The sequence below is a fragment of the Haemaphysalis longicornis genome, unplaced genomic scaffold (assembly GCF_048455015.1).
Source record: "Haemaphysalis longicornis isolate Haplotype H1 unplaced genomic scaffold, Haemaphysalis longicornis Haplotype H1 scaffold_1, whole genome shotgun sequence".
In the NCBI taxonomy this organism is placed as follows: domain Eukaryota; kingdom Metazoa; phylum Arthropoda; class Arachnida; order Ixodida; family Ixodidae; genus Haemaphysalis; species Haemaphysalis longicornis.
Window position 1 is genome coordinate 182,562,119 of NW_027526203.1, and position 20,746 is coordinate 182,582,864.

General features: G+C 44.8%; 1 protein-coding gene across 1 annotated transcript in view; it reads left to right on the forward strand.

The window, feature by feature from the left end:
* The window catches only part of LOC144139907 (bone morphogenetic protein 1-like), a 678,031-nt gene that overhangs the window by 352,873 nt on the left and 304,412 nt on the right, over positions 1 to 20,746 (forward strand). The window contains exons 2-3 of the mRNA XM_077672135.1: positions 5,417 to 5,534; positions 9,561 to 9,685. Of these exons, the coding sequence (XP_077528261.1) occupies positions 5,417 to 5,534; positions 9,561 to 9,685 (243 nt within the window). The remainder of the gene's footprint in view (positions 1 to 5,416; positions 5,535 to 9,560; positions 9,686 to 20,746) is intronic.

Here is a 20,746-nt window from a genome sequence, read left to right on the forward strand (position 1 = left end):
TTGTGACATGTTTTTTAGACAAATTGACTTGCGAAATGTTCCCACAAAACTAATATAATACACTCATCAGCACGCATACACCACATATATCATATCTGCCTCGAGGTCGGCTTCCACAGTGGGATGCATGCGCTGCACACGGCCTCTATTTTCCCAGCACTCAGATATTAAACACAAATTCGAATATTTTTACAGTCGCCGCACATTATATTTCAATTACAGTAGAACACATGTGGTCACAGCTTTGCGTTAAGGTAAACCGTATTAAAATGAGCCCTAAATCGCTTTATTAAACCTATAATGTGTGGGCGTCATTTAAAACTCACGAAGATGGCACACGAAGTTTCTGGACTCGGCGGCATTTTTGGAAATTGATTGATTGTAGGGTTTAACGCCCCGACGCAACGCAGTCGATGAGGCGCGCCGTAGTGGAGGGCTCCGGATTAATTTTGACTACCTGGGGATCTTTAACGTGCACTGAAACCTCGTGCACACGGGCGTTTTTGCTTTTCGCCTCCATCAGAAAAGCGGCCGCCGCGGCAGGGAATCGAACCCGCGACCTCGTGCTCAGCAGCGCAGCGCCTTAGCCACTGAGCCACCGCGGCGGGTAGCATTTTTGGAAATAAAATCAGCACTGGCCAGTGCGGCGCTGTGGCCGGATTCCGGAGTAGCTAAACGGAGTAGCTATCAAGAAACGAAACCGCGGATACAATGGGGACTCCGGAAATGCTGCTAAAATGCTGCTAAAATGCTGCTGGCAGCAAACATAAGACACCCAAAGCGTAACCAGTCCTTTGATTAGAAAACACAAATAAATAGGTACTCAACCAAAAAAAAAAAAAGAACAATACAGGTTCTCTAAGGTATCAATGTTTAGATAGCGAAAAGGTAATGCGCAAATTATGCATACATTTTAAATGTAGCGCCCGGATCCGACAAGTGCTTTCGTTACTCCGCCCTTTTCTGAACTTCACAACCATGGAGTGTTTTGCACCCCTGATCGCTTTTAGCAGACTAGCCCACGTTTTCGACATCCGGTTTATACTTCATTCACGCATCTAGATATTTGAAACTGGTCTTATGGAGTGTAACATCGAATTCAATTATAAGAGAGGGCACTGCGCAGTACTGGCCGTCCCCTCGCATGCGCAGTGACCCTTACAGCCCTTGCTGGGACAAGGGGCATGTTTCTGTGGTTACTGGCGCCTTCCACAACATACAGTGGCCATCATTATTTCTCATTATAACCATGTTCACGTTTTAGATGAAGGCCTCTATGCAGCAACCATTTCATAGTTTTCATCTACTTCAATTCGTCCCATTCATGTTTTCGCCCCAAAAAGGGCACTAACGACCATAATAAATAGTCAAGGCGTCCTTTGGCCGCAGATGGCCTATCGCGACAAAGATACAATATTAATACTAATACATGCAAACTACGAATAGTCTTCCAGACAGCTCTATTCCTAACGACACTGATAGAGGAAGAGAAGAGAAAATATGCCCAGGTTTTCGGCAAACATTTAGCACGAGAGTTCAATACTGCCAATTGATTCGTGTTAATGCCTCTGGCGGGGACAGAGAACGGCCTAGACACCGTGATGTAGCCTCTCGGGGTTCTTAATTGGATAGCGCACTACAGGTCCGTACAGCAATCGATTCCGGAATGATCCTGTTCTTCGTTAGCGTGTCGTTGTTTTACTGCGCACCGAAACATTGTTTGCATTCGCGCAGTGAGCTATCCATGAGACCGACAGACTATGTTGCGAACAACGGTTGCATAGTCTAATAAAAGGCGAAATAATAGTCAATGAATCAATGTTTATTAAAGCTCCATAAAGAGCCAGGGCTTTTGTTCTCGTGCACTGAGAGGCCCAGAAGGAAAATACGACGCTAAACTACAGCATAAATTGCGAAATCAACAATCGACAAGAAAGAGTAAAGAATAAAAAAAAATGCTCACAAAACCAAAGTTACATTTTTCAGAAGCAGAAAAAAAAAATGGCTGCAGCTTCGCTGAGCTAACCTTGGATATGCAAAACAAAAGCTTGGCTTTGGTTTCGGTTTTTTAACCTTTGATGTAGTTGTATTGCCGACTACGGCTCAAAGCCGTTCGGTCCCGTGCAACGATCACAGAAGGAGGCCCGGCGAACGCGGCGCTCATTCACGGCGAACACGCCGTTCCTCTTCGCCTGGCGCGAGACGAGTCACGTAGCAAGATACGACCCAGCGGCGCATGCATAGGAATATGTGGTGGTGGTCGCCTGCCGACAGGGGGTGGTCGCCTGCCGCAGCGGCGGCGGCGGCCACCGTTCGGGCTTAGCAAACGACTCAAAACGGGGCCTTGTCCGCAGCGCTGAAAGCGGGCCCGGCGAATCACGCGATACGCTTCGAGGGTTGTGTGTCCCCGGCGGTGTGTCTCCGGCCAAAAGGTGAAATTGCGCATCCGCCGCGAAACCACTGGACGAAAGTAGTAAAGCTTTGCTTTAAAAACTGCAGTTCATCGTACAAAGATGTATTAAAATGGTCATAGAAGTTGTAGAAAGGATGTGAGCTGATAGAAATGAGTGGCCATGATTGAAGGAAAACACGTGGAATACCTAAAAAAAATATTTCAAAAAGTGTAAGAGGGGGAAGGGGGCTAAGGTTGAGAGAATGAATGAATGAATAAAACTTTTATGGAGAAGAACAGGTGCTGTTGTTAGGGCACCCGTACGGCAGAGGGGATCCCGGATCATGGTTGCGGCTGGCTGGGTCCTTGCTGGTCAACCGCGCTTTGAGGGGTTGGGAATCTGTTGCTGATCCGGTGTTCTCTGGCACTCCCACATATATAGGGTGCAGGGCGCTGGGCATTAGGTGCAGGTGGCTTGATAGTCTGTTGGATAAATGGCATTAAGAAGGGTTCGGTGCGCATATGCGTTAGTTTGTAGTCGTCTGAATGTTGTTGCTTCATCCCTTATGAGTTGGTAGTGTGGATTGGGGAAAATTCGCCGTTTGCGTCGGCGGTCCGCCAAGATGTCTGTGTAGCGCAAGAGGGGTCGCGGGTTAGGTGGTAGAGGTGCTGACTGCACCGTGAGAGAAACGGCCCGGTGTAAAAACGGCCCGCGGGCAGAGGCGTGAGCGGCCTTATTCCCCTCAAGGGATTCGTGTCCTGGCTCCTAAATGATATAAACTTCAGAAATTCTCTGTCTTGTTAGAAGAAGATGAAGTGCCGTTTTAGTAATGCGACCTTGTAGATAATTTCTGCAAGCTGCCTGAGGGGCTATGGCGTGGGCTATCGCGGCTTGTGCCGCAGAGTCAATCGCTGAGGTATTGACTGTGCAGGATGTTATTTCTTGTCCCCTTCCATTCACAACCCAGTTTACATGTGCAGGTTGGTGCGGATGAGGGGATGCGGTCGCATAGCAGGTATTTGGGTCGTAAATCTGACGGACATGGTGGTGCTCGGGCAATTCTTTTGGCCTTGTACTCCGGATGCATGTTTCTTAACGTTGGAACCACTCGTATGTGCTGTCGGATCTTCAAATCCATGCTTGTTTTCTGATCTATAATCGATGGAGTCGTGCATGTAACCTACTCGGTGAAGAGTAGTGTGCCCATTCTCTGTTTTCTTCAAGCGCTTCCTGTAATTCCTCCCAACTGTTATGTACACCTAAATGTAATAATTTTGATGTCGACGTCTTCGAGGGCAGCCCGAGCCCAGTCTCGTAGGATTGGCGAATAATTCTATTTAATCTGGCTTTTTCGTTCGTTTTAAGGGCCAAGTACGGTGTTTCATAGGTGATTCTACTTATAAGTACGTCTTGTATTATTTTCAGCGAGTCAGATTGTTTGAGGAGATATCGACTATGCGCGACGCACTGAATTACATGCGTAAGCTGGGTGACAGTCTTCTGGAGGGGGGCGATTGTGTGGAGCCCAGAGCCATTTCTGGCGGCAGGTCCCAAAGTTCTCAACTGCAGCACAGTTGGGACAGGTTGCTCATTTATGAAAAGGTCCAGGTCTGGGACCGACCTGTTTTGTTTCGGCGCACCAGCACTAAGTGTCCGTAGTGGATTCTCCGGGACACATTCATGATCTCGTTTTCGAAGGTATCTTTGCGCCTATGTTGAGAGATTTTTCAAGTGGGACGGACAACATCAGCTCGAGAAAACATTCAGTTCGCAAACAGAATAATCAGGGGAGTTATGGACATCAAATCGATTATGCGTTCGTTAATGGCGAAACAGAACGGCGATATCGGTTGCACGCGTTATGGGTACGATGGAAAAGGGGTCTTTCGGGTGAGTTTTGCCGGCCTCTAGGCTTATTCTCGCATTTTTCCTGCCTTGAAACAGGCTCATATTGCGTAAAGCGGGGAGAGGTCAAGTTCCAGCTCGAATAAAATTGGCATACTGGACATATCCTCCCCTGTGAAAGCAGCAACCATCCCCAAGCCATGATTGGGCCCGGGCCCGTAAACGGAGAAAAATGTGCACTACTCAGCTGAATACTGCATATAGGCCTTTTCAACTTTTTCTTCTTGTAAGCAGCAATTTTATCACTGGGCTGTGCTAGCGCATGTGCAGCACAGTCAAGATCATGCAAAGATGTTATCAGTGTTTAAAGGAGCCAGGGCCCGTGCAGCGCCGTATGGGAACCTTACGTTGACGTGTCAGCGAAGGCCGCATATGCACTGTGCACGGCGCTTGACTTGCCACCTTGATTCTGTGCTGCTCTGTTTTAAGTCGGCAAAGATGGGCTTCGAATCTTTATAAGAGACTGCCCCGGCTGCTGCATCCTGTGGGGCTGAAGCCTGTGCAGCGACCTGAGGTTTTGAATGTGGTGCAGTCAATTAGGACCTTTTCTCTTCTTTCGCTGGTGTGTTTCTCTTAAGCGCATTAATGGATACTATACCTCGCCGATTAACCCTGCGCTGCCCAATATATGACTGAGCTTTCTCGTTTTCTTCATATCTTTCTGATGCATATATAGGCGCTCAGTTCTTACACTGTGAAAATCTCTCGTCGGTCTGCTTCACCACAATACCTGAATTACAAATAGGTTTGTCTACAGGAGCAAGTTTAAATAATATTGAAGCCATACATACGGTTTGGCTCAAAAATGGGACCTGCGCTGCCAGTGTCATTGGGACATGCAAAACAACATTGCTGAATTCCTAGTGTCATTGGGCAACTTTGTTCTTTTGATCGCAGAAATAACTCATTCGAGTGTGGTAAGGCCGGCCCATGGGCATTTTTGAATGTGAAAATGGCTGGAAAAATGCTCAGAAGACTGCTTATGCTTAATGCAAGGTCCTAGATACACACGAGCGCTTTCAACCAGAATAGAGCTGGCACAAAAATTGCCTATGTCACATTTTATGTATCCTGTATGCACTATTCATGTTGCGTTCGCTCTATTTCCCCTGGTGCAGAGCTGGTGATGGGCGACATCGCCATGTCGCGGGAGGCGTACCGACGGCGAAGCCGACAGGCGAAGCTGGAAGTCGGCTTCAACAACACGGACAGAAGCCCCAGGTTCCACAGCAAACGGTGAGAGTCCAAATTGAAACTTCACCTTGCTAGGGCTCGCCCAGCCCAGCTATTCCGTGAATCTAGTAGCTGTAACTCCACTGGTCGCTTGGCGAAAATCTGCGTGAGTAAAGCGTTCCTGCGCCCAAAAAAGTGTACTGCACATCGACGAAAAAAAAAAAAATGAGCGAATGGGGAGACCAAGAAAGAAGCCCAACTTCGAAGCCTTGAACTCTTCAAGGATAAAACTAAGATTTCGTGAAGAAAGTACCGTGGAATAGTATAAAAATGGCCGTTTTTTAAGCCTTTAAAACTGAGAAAACTATAATACATTTAGTTACCGTTGTTCTTACATGTAGCTTTGTTATATAGTTACAATAGAAACTAATTTTGTTGTTACAATGCCTTTAAATGGACACTGAAGTGACTTGTAAATATTGCGGGATTACTAGCTCGAATTTTAGACTAGAGTCTCTAGGCCATGTTTCGTCCACTCTTGCTTCGTTTACGCGACTTTATTCAGTAGAAAAATCAATTCGAACATACTGCCCTCCTCTATGCATCCTCCTTGCCGATTTCCCACGACGTTTCGTATGACGTCAAAACAATGGCTTGGCTTGACTGCGCTACTGCATGGCTCGCCGACCCTCCGACAGAATCAGTCGGCCCAGCGTTAGTTGACCGGCGGCCGGTGGGTCGTCGCAATTCGTTCGCTCAGTTGAAACCAAGCCGCAGCACGTTTGTGCCAGGACGAATGTGCCTTTAGTTTGTTAGTTTGAGATTTTTTCAAGCTCTAATTCCAAGTTGCTCCACAGAAGCGCACATGCGACGTTTCTCTGACTGGTGCGCTAGTAGACAATTATAAGGCCAATTGAAGGCGGGAGAAGAGTCAGCGAAGTTAATATAGGTACTACGGAATTAAAATCAACCGAAACTTTTATCGTACAGCGTAAAACCAGGATGCGCGAAGCACTTTTTGCGCTGGGTGAACTAGCACAGCGGTCAGCAGCACTACCACACGTCTGGTAACGCATTTCAGTCTAAGGAATGCAGTCGCTAGGCATGAGATATTGTGGGAATTAGGGAGACGCTTACTGCATGAGCGCTATACAAAAAATAGTCATTTAGGCTGCTTGAAATGCTAAAACTAAATAAAAAGATAAACTGGCTATACCTCATACACTTTATATTTCCGCCCCTGGCATCACTGGCTTATGGCCGAGTTTTTTTTTTCCTTTATTGCCTGCTTAGACATAAAACAGGTACTCAACACAAACACTACGATACCGCGTCAGTGATTTTGCCACCGAAGCGTTCACATCAATTTTTTTTTTAAGCAACTAACTCACCGAGAACTGGCACCCACTCAGGTGGTTCCGCCTGAGTGCGATACGCATCCCATAGATACACCACGCTTTCAACGAAGTTCTCGCGCACAGGTCACGCATTCACAATAGCATTATTCACGACCATTCTTGTTTTCCATATACTATGGAGACCTAGAACCATGATCGTGTATGAGACGCCCCATCATTCTGTACTGGCAGAAAGCGAATTCCGTGGGGCGTGACCGGTAATTCCTTTTTCAGTGTTCGCTGTAGTATATCCCAATGGAAGATAACGTCCCAGCAATCAATGAATACATGATCAATGGTTTCAGGAACCTTACATAGCCTACAGTTTCTGGTCCAAAAGGCGCAAACATTCCCTTCTCCTCTAACCAGCTTGCAACTGGTAGAGTGTTCCTTTGCAGCTTAAAGGAAGAAGTTTTCATTGCTGATTTTATAGCCATTTTTTTTTTCACTGTTTTAAGGACGTCCAGCCCTGACCATTTAGACTACATTGATTTGTACACTAGGGTAGGGAGAACATTGTCAAGTAGATACTTAAGCAATTGTTTCTTGGTGCCTGAACACAAATATTCATTAGAAAAACGTACTTTAAGAAATTGAAATGAAACTACGATTTCCCTCAAGTATCCTGGTATAGCAGGACAGAATAATTCCCTTGAGGATACAACAAACTTGGGCAACCTATTTTTCGTTCTGAATCGTATCACTGTGCGTAAGAATGGATCTGTTCGATCGCGCAGGAAGAAAAACCTAGACAAAACTTGCCTTAGAAATAAATGACACAACCCGAGACCTTCGCTTTTTTTTTCAAGTTTTTTCAGCTAGTTCGCTCCCAGCTAGACGACCAAATAAAAACCGCGAATACCCTGTGCAGCTATTGCACATTGGAACGCGGAATACTTTATATCTGCAAAACATACCGTACCTTCGTGATCAAAAAATATTGTACACAGTGACTCGGGCGAACATAGAAAGATCCCGTCATTGTCATTTGTTCACTTTCCCTCTCACCTTTTTTTCTTTCTTCTTCCCAATACTGCGAATTTTCACGATAGTGCTCTAGCGGCACACCAAGGTATCTGTTCGGCGACTCATACCATTTAATGTTTTGAAAAACGGCTGGCGCATTGCTCCATTTTCCGCACCAAATCCCAAGGTCTGATCCCAGTTGATAAAAGCGCCAGTAAGTTTGCAGAAGGAGTTCTCGACTTTCACCGCTGTGCGCACACTTTCTTGGTCATCACAAAATACAGCTGTGTCGCCTGCACACGACAGTACCTTAATATGGCTGGATTGAAGTATAAATTTCCTGATATCTTGAGGAATAATTATAATTAAATAAAATGGCTGTATGTATAAGGAAAAAAAAAAAAAAGCAGCGCCGGCAATGGACAGCCTTGCCTAACAAAGGAACGTAACTTCAATATTTTCACTTAACCCCTTGTTTACAACAATCAAAAAAGGCTTATGGCAGAGGGGTCTGGAGCACCAGGAGTTAAATTCAGAGAGTGGATTGGTCGCCGACGTCAATGATCGATGATCCGATGAAACGACGATTTGCCTGCTCAGTGGCCGAAGGCACGTGGCTGACGAAGGTCTACTCCAAGCAAACTAAAAATGTACAATATGTACACTTTATTTTCACTACGTATTTACAACTTCCAAGGCTGATGATCGCATACAAGAAGTCTGGCAAGGCCCGCGTCGAACGGGGCTCGCCGCGCTCCCTCTCTTCTGCTGTTCCAATCCTCAAAAACCTCAAACCCCTCGGTTTTACCAACAACACCCCGCCCACAAAAGGAACGTCACAACTTGAGAGTGAGGATGGCTCATTGATTAGCCCACACTAGGCCACTGATTGGCCACCGTGACAAACAAAGCTAGGTGGATTCAAAATAGTCACGTGACCCACCCCTCTCACTCTCATACAGAAACGAAGGGTATTCCGCAAAACTCAAATATAACAGATGTGAAAACCAACCAACTAAAAGCAGACCTAACGCCGGGAATCGGCTCTCGGGCGGCACGTCCTAAGGTATTGTCATACCGTGCACGCCTATGTTTGTGCTCCGCGCCGCCAGAAAGTGGAGAAAAAATGCCCGCCAGGTGGGTTCGGATCCCACCTGGCGGGCATTTTTTCTCCACTTTCTTATTTTCCAAATTCTTTATCCTGAGCTACTACATCCTCCCCTTTGCTTTCCGAGGTCTTCTTGACTGCCAATGCTTATTTCTGTCTTATTTTCAACGAGCCCCTCATTTCCTATTATGATTCGCTATATATATATATATATATATATATATATATATATATATATATATATATATATATATATATATATATATATATATATATATATATATATATATATATATATATATATATATATATATGACTGCAGGCAGGGAAAGTTCGTTTTTGTGTCCACGGTACATGTCTTATGGCAGATTGAGGAGAAAGGACTTTCCTTCCTAACCAGGCTCCTAACAGCCCCCGTAATACCTGTGACTCGTGACACGGGCTGCATTTCATTAGCATTACTGTGTACCAACTCAGCTTTCGTGGCGGAGACCCGCAGCGACACGTTCAGCCGCAGCATCGGTCCGGGGCCATGATAGTCCCCTAACTCATGGATCCGTTCAGCACACATGATCCACCGATGTTTCGCCTAATCTGGTGTGTCGGACCCCGATGCAGGCGGCGACATCGGCACCGGGAGCGCGCGGGCAAGAACCGCCGACGCGTCCGCGCCGCCACTGCGAGGCCCGAGAGGCTCTGGGACCACGCCGTCATCCCCTACGAGATCGAGTCCAACTTCAGCGGTGAGCCATCCTCTCTTCTCCCTCATTGGGCCGCCATTGTGTTTCTGTCGCGTACATTTCTCGGATGCACAGGGCATACAAGTGAAACATTGTTACGACGCAGAGACACTGGGAAGGCCAACATATCTATCCAGACTCTTCAGCATCGTACGTTGTCGATCAATTCCTTGTAGCTGCTTACATGGCCCTTCAGAAGCCGTGCGCGCATGATTTGCAGATGGGACTAGTGAGATATATATAGTAGAGCCAGGATGTAACGTAACCGTACTGGACATTTTTGTTGGCGTGGGCGATTGATCGATTAATCATGCGATTAATCGATTAAAGCTTTATTCACGATTAATGTTTTAACCGCTGGACCAGTTGACGCCATGTGATAAAAGTATAGGAAGATGACTCATACTGAAATTCGGTTAAAGCATGTCGGAATCGTACTCGTGTTCACGTAACCCGCCTTCCGTCATAACAGGGAACGATGCAAGTATACTGAGACATGGTAGTGATACAAACCACCAGGAAAGACGTAAAAAGGGGCATTTTGCATGTGGACACAACGGCGTTTAGGTAGAGGAAATGGGCAAATGATCATTCACACCGCTTTGTGCGATTAATCGGGCTCCCGCAGTAAAGTCTAGCGCTGATGCTCCTCATTACAGAATTAGTGTTAATGACGAACGCTTTTATAAGCAGCACCACCGCATCAGCGACATGGCGTTGATCTGTTTACTTCATCTGAAATGTCTGCCAGCAGGCCTGGAAACATAGTGATACCACTGATACCTAACAATCTTTACCGACTTCCTTGCCTGCGGAGCAGTAGGAATTTGCTATCAGGCTGTGAAATTATCCCAACTTGACCATGTCGCCCACGTGGAAGTGAAAGCCTCCGTCAAACGTGAAATATTCTACCTTTCAACAGCGGAGCTTTCTTCGGTTCGTGCGGATTGTTAAGAGGAAATTCCGATCGGCGAAGTGGAGAGGGGGAAAATGCTGGGACAAGAAGTGCGAAGGAAAGTGGCGACAAGTCCACGAGCACGTGTCGAGAGTGCCAGCCTAAAAAACACAAGAAAGAAAGAAAGAAAGAAAGAAAGAAAGAAAGAAAGAAAAAACGCTTCCCGTAGTAGGAATCGAACCTGGGTGCCTCGCATTATGAAACCGGAGTCCATCGGATCGCGCTATCATCTCATTTAGGGGGCACAGCATTTCCTTTGGATTCGTAGCGCGGGCGTTGGATTTGGACTTGGGCAGTTTGGATTTCGGCCTTCAGGACGGTGGCTTGTGGACTTCGGTTTAACTCAGTTTTCACAGAGAGCGCTTCGCTTTTTAACCATCTTTCTCTTAAGAAAGGGGCAGACCTAAGACCACCAGCTCCGCTGTTTCCTCAGTCGTCGCATCTCAATTGCGAGGGTGGCTGAATTTTTTTTCTCGATAAACCACCGCAGCTGATTAATCGACCAGTTAATCGAATAAAGCCTCTGGATTAATCGGGTTCAAATATTTAACCGACGCCTGATATGCGTCCAGATATGCTTGCCGGGCATGAGGGGAGCAGACATGATTGCCCCCCTCCCCTCCCCCCCGTGGTCCCTTGTCAGCGAATTGTGAACAACTTTTCTGGATCTGCTTAGTCACAATGCACATGGGCCATCGCTTCGCCCCTGGTAAGAAATTTGCCGAATGAGTGGCGCAACAGGAATCTTCGCTCAAACATTACCTGTGATGTGGCATTTAAAATGGTCACTCTTGCAGATTCCACACGGATATTATGCTGAGCCTCCTCATTGGACTACTTTGACCTTTTTACTACAGTGATTAGGAATTCAGGTGTGTTGTGGTGTAGCAGACCCACGTTTTTAATTGCGAAAGTGGGCTGCATCGTTCAAGATCATTAATCGCGTCGCAAAGGACCCTTTCTTATCGCTTGGCTCGCTCGTTGCCTCGCCGCTGCAGTACCGCGCGACTAGGGGAGGGTGAAACGAACGACTGTTTCGCCTGCGCTTGATCACACAGTGCCAGCTGGGCCGTCCGTGCTTGCGTTGCAGCGGAAGCGAACCTTGTGACTAGGCGAGGGTTTAACAACTGCTTCGATGGCGCTTGGTCCCTCAGTCTCGCCATCGATGGCGCGCCGGCTGCCTGTGCGTGTTCTTCAGCGCAAGCAAAGTGATGAATCCAATCATCCAGCTCGTGGTAACTAGGTTTAGAAGTGTTAAACCGGGGCCATTTTTAACGCTGCGCAATAAGGGTTATTCGCTCTCCATGCACATAGCCTACAGGGCAGTAAGTGGGAGAAGAAACTAAGTTACAGCTCCCCTGCTTTCCAAAATTTTTGAGAGCAGTTGTGAATGAAGCTTAGAAAAGACACGGCTGCGAATGATAGGCCACCTAAGCCAAACTGGTATAGTCAGGCAGTGATGGAAAATGTAATTTAACAGCAATGAAATCGAGACTAACAATAATAATAATAATCAATTAATCAATCAATCAATCAACCTTTATTTTCTGTGCCCAGGAACAACCCTAGGGTCTTGGTACTGGTACACCATATACAAACATTCATAAAAACAAACTAAAATCAAGACAACACAACACAGAAAACCATATGTATGACAGAAACAATAAAGTAAAAATAGTTACAGAGATCCCAGAAAGCAAAACAGAAAAAAAGGAAGCCTAGTGTAAGAAGCCATGACACTCGGCTAGCAAAAAGTTGAAGGCACGTGAAAAATTGAAAATACACAAGCAAATACTCAATGAACATGACGGAGACAGATTATACCCATAAAAAGAAGGTCTTGTAACAAAATGTTAGGAAGTTTCAAAATGGAAAAACGAAGTTCAGCGTTACAACCACAGACACTCAAACCTACAGAAATTCTAGCAACACAAAACCAGGAAAAGTGAAAAACAAGAAAGAAGATGATTTGCATAAAATAAATACGGCACATAAATTTGGAATGACATAAAGGCACTTAAGCGAAAACCATTTTCGATTCATTAGCGAACAAAGAAAAAGAACTCTGGAATATATCAAGACGATCGGAATATTCATTATATGCACATTGTATTCTGCAGATGGACGAGCGTCGTCTACTTAAAGCATCTGTTCTGAAAGTTCGAAATGTTCGGAAAAGTTTGTTCGGCAAGTTGACATTGATAAGTGCAACCAAGTCATCACACAAAATATCACCATGAAGAAGTTTATAAAGAAAGATAATATCAGCTCGCATTCGTCGACACCAAAGGGAAGGAATACTATTCAGACAAGACATGCTGCCGTTTGCGTCTCCTTGTACATGACGGAAACGGTGCTTAAAGATAGAAAGGAACTTATTTTGAACCCTTTTGATAAGGTCACTATTGGACTTGCAAGTTCCATTCTAAACAACAGAACCATATTCGAGAAGAGGTAAGCAGAGAGCCGAATACAACTTTAAAAAGGAAGAGGACTTTTAAACTCTCTAGAATACCTGCCTACAATATATTGTCTTTTATATTGTAGGCCTTTTATAATGTGCCTACAATAATGCCACTACACATAAACCTTTCCCAGGCATATTGCCACATTCTTGCTCCCTTTACTTCTTCATGTCGCGTCTTTTTCCGTCTTTTTTTTTTCTTACCGCCACCTCCTGCCAAGGACCTTGTACCAGAGGTCGGCAGTACCATGTAAATAAAAAAAACAGCGCCCAGACATCGAAGACAGCGTCCGGTAATTTGTGTAACGTGGGAAGAGAAAGTCAGAGAAGAATCAAATAGTACTCCCAAGTCCCGAATTTCGGTCAGCCTCGGCAGTACAGTGCTTGCTATTTTATAGGAGTATTGCAGCTGTTGAGTTTTCCTACTATAGGAGACAACTTTCGTTTTTGAGGGGTTCAAAATTCATTCGTTTTTGGTGCACCAACGATGGAATGACACGATGGAATAATAATCAATCAATCAATCAATCAATCAATCAATCAATCAATCAATCAATCAATCAATCAATCAATCAATCAATCAATCAATCAACCTTTATTAAAGTGCCCAGGAACAGCCGAAGCCTTCGTGCTGGCGCACTGTGAGGAAAAAAAAAGGCCGCCTTGAAATACATCACCGGCTGACACAAAAACAGCCAGGAAAAAAGGTGGCTGAGTGAAGAACAAGAAACTTGAATACTACAGATAATAAAGTCAGAAGTGGTATCCAGATTACATTACACGACTAACCGAGACTGCAAATTATGATACATTGCAAAAACACATCGTACAATGGACATGGCAATAGGATGAAGCATCAATTACACAAAAATGTATAAAACAAAGTACAGGAAATATTTGTAACGATTCACAGAAAGTGATAAGTTATAGAAACATTTGTTACTGTGCCCTGCTCGGGCAACTTAAAAATATGTATGAAGAGTTGACTACAGAAGTGTGTCATAGTACATACAACGATAACGCCCGCAGCACCAACAACATATACGAACAAATGAGAACAAACTCTGTGAAAACAACAATAATAATAATCAATCAATCAATCATGTTTATTTACGTGCCCAGGAAAAGCCAGAGGCCTGAGTGCTGGCGCAATAATAATAATAATAATCAATCAATCAATCAATCAATCAATCAATCAATCAATCAATCAATCAATCAATCAATCAATCAATCAATCAATCAATCAATCAATCAACCTTTATTTTCGGTGCCCAGGAACAACCCTAGGGTCTTGGTACTGGTACACCATATACAAAACATACATAAAAACAAACTAAAATCAAGACAACACAACACACAAAACCGTATGCATGAAAGAAACAATAAAGTAAAGATAGTTACAGTAATCTCAGAAAGCAAAACAGCAAAAAAAAAAAGAAAAGAAAAGAAACAGGAGACCTAGCGTTGCAGGCCATGACACTCGGACAGTGAAATGTTCAAGGCACGTGAAAAACAGGAAATACTCACTGAACGTGACAGAGATAAGTTATACGCATAACACGAAGGTTTTATAACAAAATGTTCGGAAGTTTCAACTTTGAAAGAAGTTCAGCATTACAAGCACTGGCACTCAAACCTACAGAAATTCAAGAAACGCAAAACCAGGAAATGTGAAAAACAAACAAACAAGAACATGATTTGCCTAAAATAAATACAGCACATAAATTTGCAATGACTAAAGGCACTTAAGCTACAACAGTTTTCAAGTCGTTTGAGAACAAAGAAAAAAAGCTCTGAAATATATCAAGACGATCAGAATATTCATTATATGCACATTGTATTCTGCAGATGGACGAGCGTCTTCTACTTAAAGCATAAGTTCTAAAAGTTCGAAATGTTCGGAAAAGTTTGTTCGGCAAGTTGACATTGATAAGTGTAACCAAGTCGTCACACAAAATATCCCCATGAAGAAGTTTATAAAGAAAGATAATATCAGCTCGCATTCGTCGACACCGAAGGGAAGGAAGACTTTTCAGAAAAGGCACACTGCCGTTAGCGTCTTCTTGCACATGACGGAAGCGGTGCTTAAAGATAAAGAGGAACTTATTTTGAACTCGTTCGATACGGTCACTATTGGACTTGCAAGTTCCATTCCAAACAACAGAGCCGTATTCGAGAAGAGGTAGGCAGAGAGCCTAATACAACTTTAAAAAAGGAAGAGGACCTTTAAACTCTCTAAAATACCTGCAAACAGCACCCAGACATCGAAGAGAGCGACGGGTAATTTGTGTAACGTGGGAAGAGAAAGTCAGAGAAGTATCAAATAGTACTCCCAAGTCTCGAATTTCAGTCACCCTCGGCAATGCAGTGCTTGCAATTTTATAAGAGTATTGCAGCTGTTGAGTTTTTCTACTATAGGAGACAACTTTCGTTTTTGAGGGGTTCAAAATTAGGTCGTTTTTGGTGCACCAACGATGGAATGACGCAATATCAGCCTGAAGATAATTACAGTCATGAATATTGCGCACTTCTCTAAAGATTTTCACATCATCAGCATACAACAAAAAAGAAGAATTTTTTAATTACAGAAGCAACATCGTTAATGAAAATGGAGAAAAGAAGGGGACCCAGAACAGATCCCTGGGGTACACCACTGGTTGCTTTGTACCTAAATGAAGTTTGACCGTTAACACTTACATAGCAATATCGCTGCTGGAGATAGCAACGTATAAGACCCACCAAAGAAGCGTGGACATCTAACAAAATGAGCTTGGCAAGCAATAGCGAGTGGTTGACTTTCTGTGCGCACGTTCTTTGAGTTTAAGGGCATCCCGCAATTCAGAAGAAAACCAGTGTGGGAATTTGAACTTCTTTGGCAAATATTGCGGGATGTATTTCTTCATACCCAAAAGTACAATCTCAGTAAAATGGTCAACTTGTTCATTGACATCAGGTTCGTCAATGACTGTCGACCAAGGGGCAGCAGAAAAGTAATCATACAGCCCAACGTAATCTCCCCGGGCGAAAGCGTAGCGAGGTTGCGTGTTGCAGGAACTTACGGAATGGTGGAGCATTGTGGGAAGGGAACAGGAAATAGAAAGAGGGGGATGAAATCTGTCAGGTCTAACTAAAGGACAATCAGAGTGTGACACACTAACATCATCAAAATTCGAAAAACACAGGTCCAAAATGTTTTCACTGCAGTTTTCTATGTGATTATGATGTGCCATGGAAATAAAAGACAAAAAATCTAGTAATCTATTACCCTTCTGTTCAATGTGGTGGTTATGGTGGGAACAGGATAGATGGCTCCACTGAACGCCAGGAGCGTTAAAGTCTCCAAGAAGGAGGACCTTGCGGTTGCAATGAGTAATAAGCTCTTGTTCAATGGAGGAGACTAACTGATTGAATGCGTCAGGAGCTACATCAGGGGGAATGTAAAAAACCCCAACAAGAAGTTTTTCAGTTTTAGAGATAAGAATTTCAACCCATACAGACTCATCTGCATTCTGAATATCACTACAAAGCACACTCGGGAGAGATTTGTCGACGGCAAGAAGGACCCCACCCCCTTTTCGTTTGCTTCCCGTCAAGGCACGATCACTACGATATACATGGTAATTTTGAGGGAAATAATCACTGGACAGGATATCAGGGCACAACCAAGTTTCAGAGATAGCTATTAACGGAAAACACGAAGCCAGAACATTACCAAAGAAGTCAGTTGCCTTGGTACGAAGACCGCGCACATTCTGATAAAACGCATCCAAAGTACTAGTCATCATTGCTTTTCTTATGTGATGCGCTCAGAGCTGTGAAGCATGCCTTCACGAAACATGCCTCGAAACTCCTTAAAGAGGCAGTCTTTCGGCCAAACAGCGGGGTCATTCAAGCGCTCGAAAAACTCTTCACTGACGGATATATAAAAGGATGCGTACGTGTCAAACTTCGTCTTCAGTCGTCGGCAGCTCAAGGACGAGACACCTAAGGTTGACAGATGGGCATTGAGGCTAGCAGAGGTGGTGGATGGGGAAAGCTTTGAGACGAACATAGCTTTGGGGCGCTTCGGTTGCGGAACGACTACGAGTCCACATGTGTCCGATGCACCTACACATGCCCGGCTTCGGCGCTTCTTCTCAATAGTAGGAGGGTTACGATCAAGCACAGACACAGATTGCACCGGGGAAAGTGGGGACGGAGTGGGAGGCAGTGTCGGAAAAGCCGAAGACACCGACTGCAGCGGAGCCGACGTAGCCGACGGCGACACTTCTTTGTAGACAACTTGCGTGAAAGAAGGCTTTTCCGAGCTGCGACGTACTTCATCCTGCAAGGCAGGGGGGCGGCGAAGCAATTCGGCACGCAAGGAGCACACCTCCGCACGCAGGGAACTAACCACCTTCGCATAATGGGCGCGGTCTCCCTCCCTCTCTTGACGGAGACGGTCGAAAGAGGGCGTGTTTTCCCGGCGCATGAGGTCGTTGTCCTCCCGCAGCCGGGCCACTTGGTCGCTGAGGAAAGAAATTCCGTCCAGCGCGTCGATGAGGAGTGCGCGAAGACCGGAAGCTTCGGCGTCAAGGTCAACCGGCTGGGACGGCGGGGCCGGGGCCTCCTCGACGACGGGCGGCGAGTCCCGTCGAAGGGAGCAGGGGGAAGGAGCCCCGCTTGCGGACGTGCCGATGTCGTCGCCGGCTCCGCTAGGCCTAGCCGCCGCCTCAGCCGTTTCACAGATGTTGCACTTGAACGGCCGAGCGCCAGAACTCAGGAGTTGGAGCTCAGCGTCCGGCCACACAACACACTTCGCGTGCACGCGTTTGTTGCAGGAAAGGCAGCGGAAAAACTTTTGTTTACCGTAAAAAACACAAGAGCATAGAATACAGCAATCCTTGCTGGGCGCCATCTTGCCGCAAGATCGCAATAATAATAATAATAATAATAATAATAATAATAATAGTAATAATATAATAATAATAATAATAATAATAATAATAATCAATCAATCAATCATTTATTTGCGTGCCCAGGAACAGCCGGGGGGCCTTTGTGCTGGCGCGCGGAAACAGAAACACACGAAACATAATGTACACATCTCTCAAATACAAAGTAAATTACAAAATACAAAAAAACGAAAGGATAGCTTATGTTGAAGTTACGGAATGAAAGTCATTTAAGTGCATGAACTCAAGGATAAAAGACAAATGCAGAATAAGAAAAGTTGGCAGTTACGCCAATACAAACTCACAGACATGTTTGCGATACAGAGTAGGGCAATCATTAAATAAATCAAGGTAATCCGAGTAGCGATTGTACGTGCATTGCAGTCGGAACACAGGGCACAAGACACGCAGACAATTGGGGTTGCAAAAGGTATCATGTTTCCTGGTCCACTTTTGCGGCACATAAAGACGAACATGTTGTAGCAGCTCACCACAAGACACTATGCCGTGCATAATTTTAAAGAGGAAGAGAATATCAGCCTTGTTCCGCCTGGAAGTTAAGCATGATAACGTCAATGAAGAGGGCGATCCAGGGTTGTAATTACTACTATCGCCAAAGCGATGGTTGAAGATAGATATGAACCTATTTTGGACCCTTTCTACAAGCTTACGGTTTGTTTTGCTCGTGCTGTTCCAGACAACAGATGCATATTCAAGCTGAGGACGACATATAGTTGTGTAGAGCTTGAGAAGAGAAATCGGCTCCTTGAACTCCTTGGACACGCGACAGACAACGCCAAGCGATCGACGAGCTCTACGAGTAATTACCTGAATATGTGGAGAGAAGCTCAGTTTACTGTCGAAAGTGACGCCTAGGTCATTAACCTCTACCACACGTGGGAGTATTGCACCGTTGATGTTATAGGGAAACAAGATGTTGTCAGTCTTTCTTGTGTATGTCATTACCTTAGTTTTAGATGTATTAATGAGGAGTTTGTTGCATGAGCACCAATGCGAGAAGGACGAGATTGCTCTCTGGAGAGCGGAACAGCTGGCAGAGTTGGAAACAGATTTAAATATTTTTACATCATCGGCATATAAAAGAAAATTACAATCATTAAATATTGTCGCGACATCATTTATAAAGATTGAGAAGAGAAGTGGCCCGAGAACTGAGCCCTGAGGGACACCACTGGTGACCTCATAGGAAAGAGAAGACTGTCCATTTACATGCACGAAACATGACCTATCACATAGATAATTGCATATAAGGGATATCAGGGATGGTTGTATATCAAGCTCAGATAGTTTTTTGGCTGAGAGCTCGTGGCAGACGACATCAAAAGCCTTGCTTAAATCAAAGTAGACTACATCAAGTTGACCTCTCCCTTGCACAGCTTCCGAAGCATGCAGCATGAAGTTGACGAGATTGGTAGTGGTCGATCGGCCCGCGAAAAAACCATGCTGTTCAGGTATTAATGTGGTATTTATACTGAATGTGAGTAGTTTATGCAGTATTGACTCAAACAATTTAGAAGCAGCACATAGAATAGATATCGGTCGGTAGTTCGTGGGGTCCAATTTTGAACCTGTCTTAAATACAGGAACAACCCTTGCATTCTTCCAACGAGCGGGGAACTTGCCAGACTTGAGAGAAGTTTGAAATATACACGTCAATACTGGAACTAGGATATCACCAAACGCTTTCATTACGGCAGAAGGAATGCCGTCAGGGCCGCATGAAAATGACGATTTCAATTGTTTCAGAGCTTTCAAAACGAGACTTTCCGAAACCAACACTTCTGAGTTTTTACAGTAACCTAGAGATTGTGGAGGGGGGCAAGCTGCACTGTTGTTGCCATAAGTGGAACGGAATTGTCGCGCAAAGGCATTGGCAACGTCCGATATGCTCTCTCCTCGTTCATCGATGAGGTTAATGTTCCCAGATGAATTTTTACATGTTTGAGAACGGACGTGGCCCCAGAAAGCTTTTGCATTGCGTGTTGCATCAGCCTCAACCGCGGCAATGTAATTCGACCTATCGCGCCTAACCAGACATTTACAAAGAGATCTGAGTTGACGAAACTCATTCTGCCACCTTTCCTGCCCCGTTTTCTTAGCTTGCTTGTGCGCTCGATTTTTCCTCCCCAAAGCTCGTTTAAGTTCAGCAGAAAACCAACGCGGAAAAGTGCCTTTCTTTTCAAATTTTCGGGGAACAAAGCTCCTCAAGCCATCGTGAACAACTTCAGTAAAAAAAAATCGGTCTGTTCATCAACGTCGTAAGGTTAGCTATTGGTGACCAATCAGTGTTACTAAGAAAGTGAAATAAACCAATGTAGTCACCACGAGCAAAGTCGTAACTACTGCTTCCTGGTGTGCAAACAGGGGGACTGTAATGAAGGAGAGATACGTTATGCAATGAAATATGTAATGACGGATGAAACTTGTCCGGTTTTACAAGGTTAGTATTACTGCGCGAGACGTCGGCAGCTTCCAAGCTAGTCAGACACAAATCTAAGACGTTCCCACATTAATTCCTAATGAGGTTGCACTGCTGCAAGGAAGTAAAGGAAATAAAATCAAATAGAAAGTCACACTTCGGAGATATTGGATGAGACGCCTGACTGACCCGCTGAGTCTCCCAAGAATCCCCGGTGCGTTAAAGTCCCCAGTGACAAGGAAATGGTGATCACTGTGAGATATTACTGTAG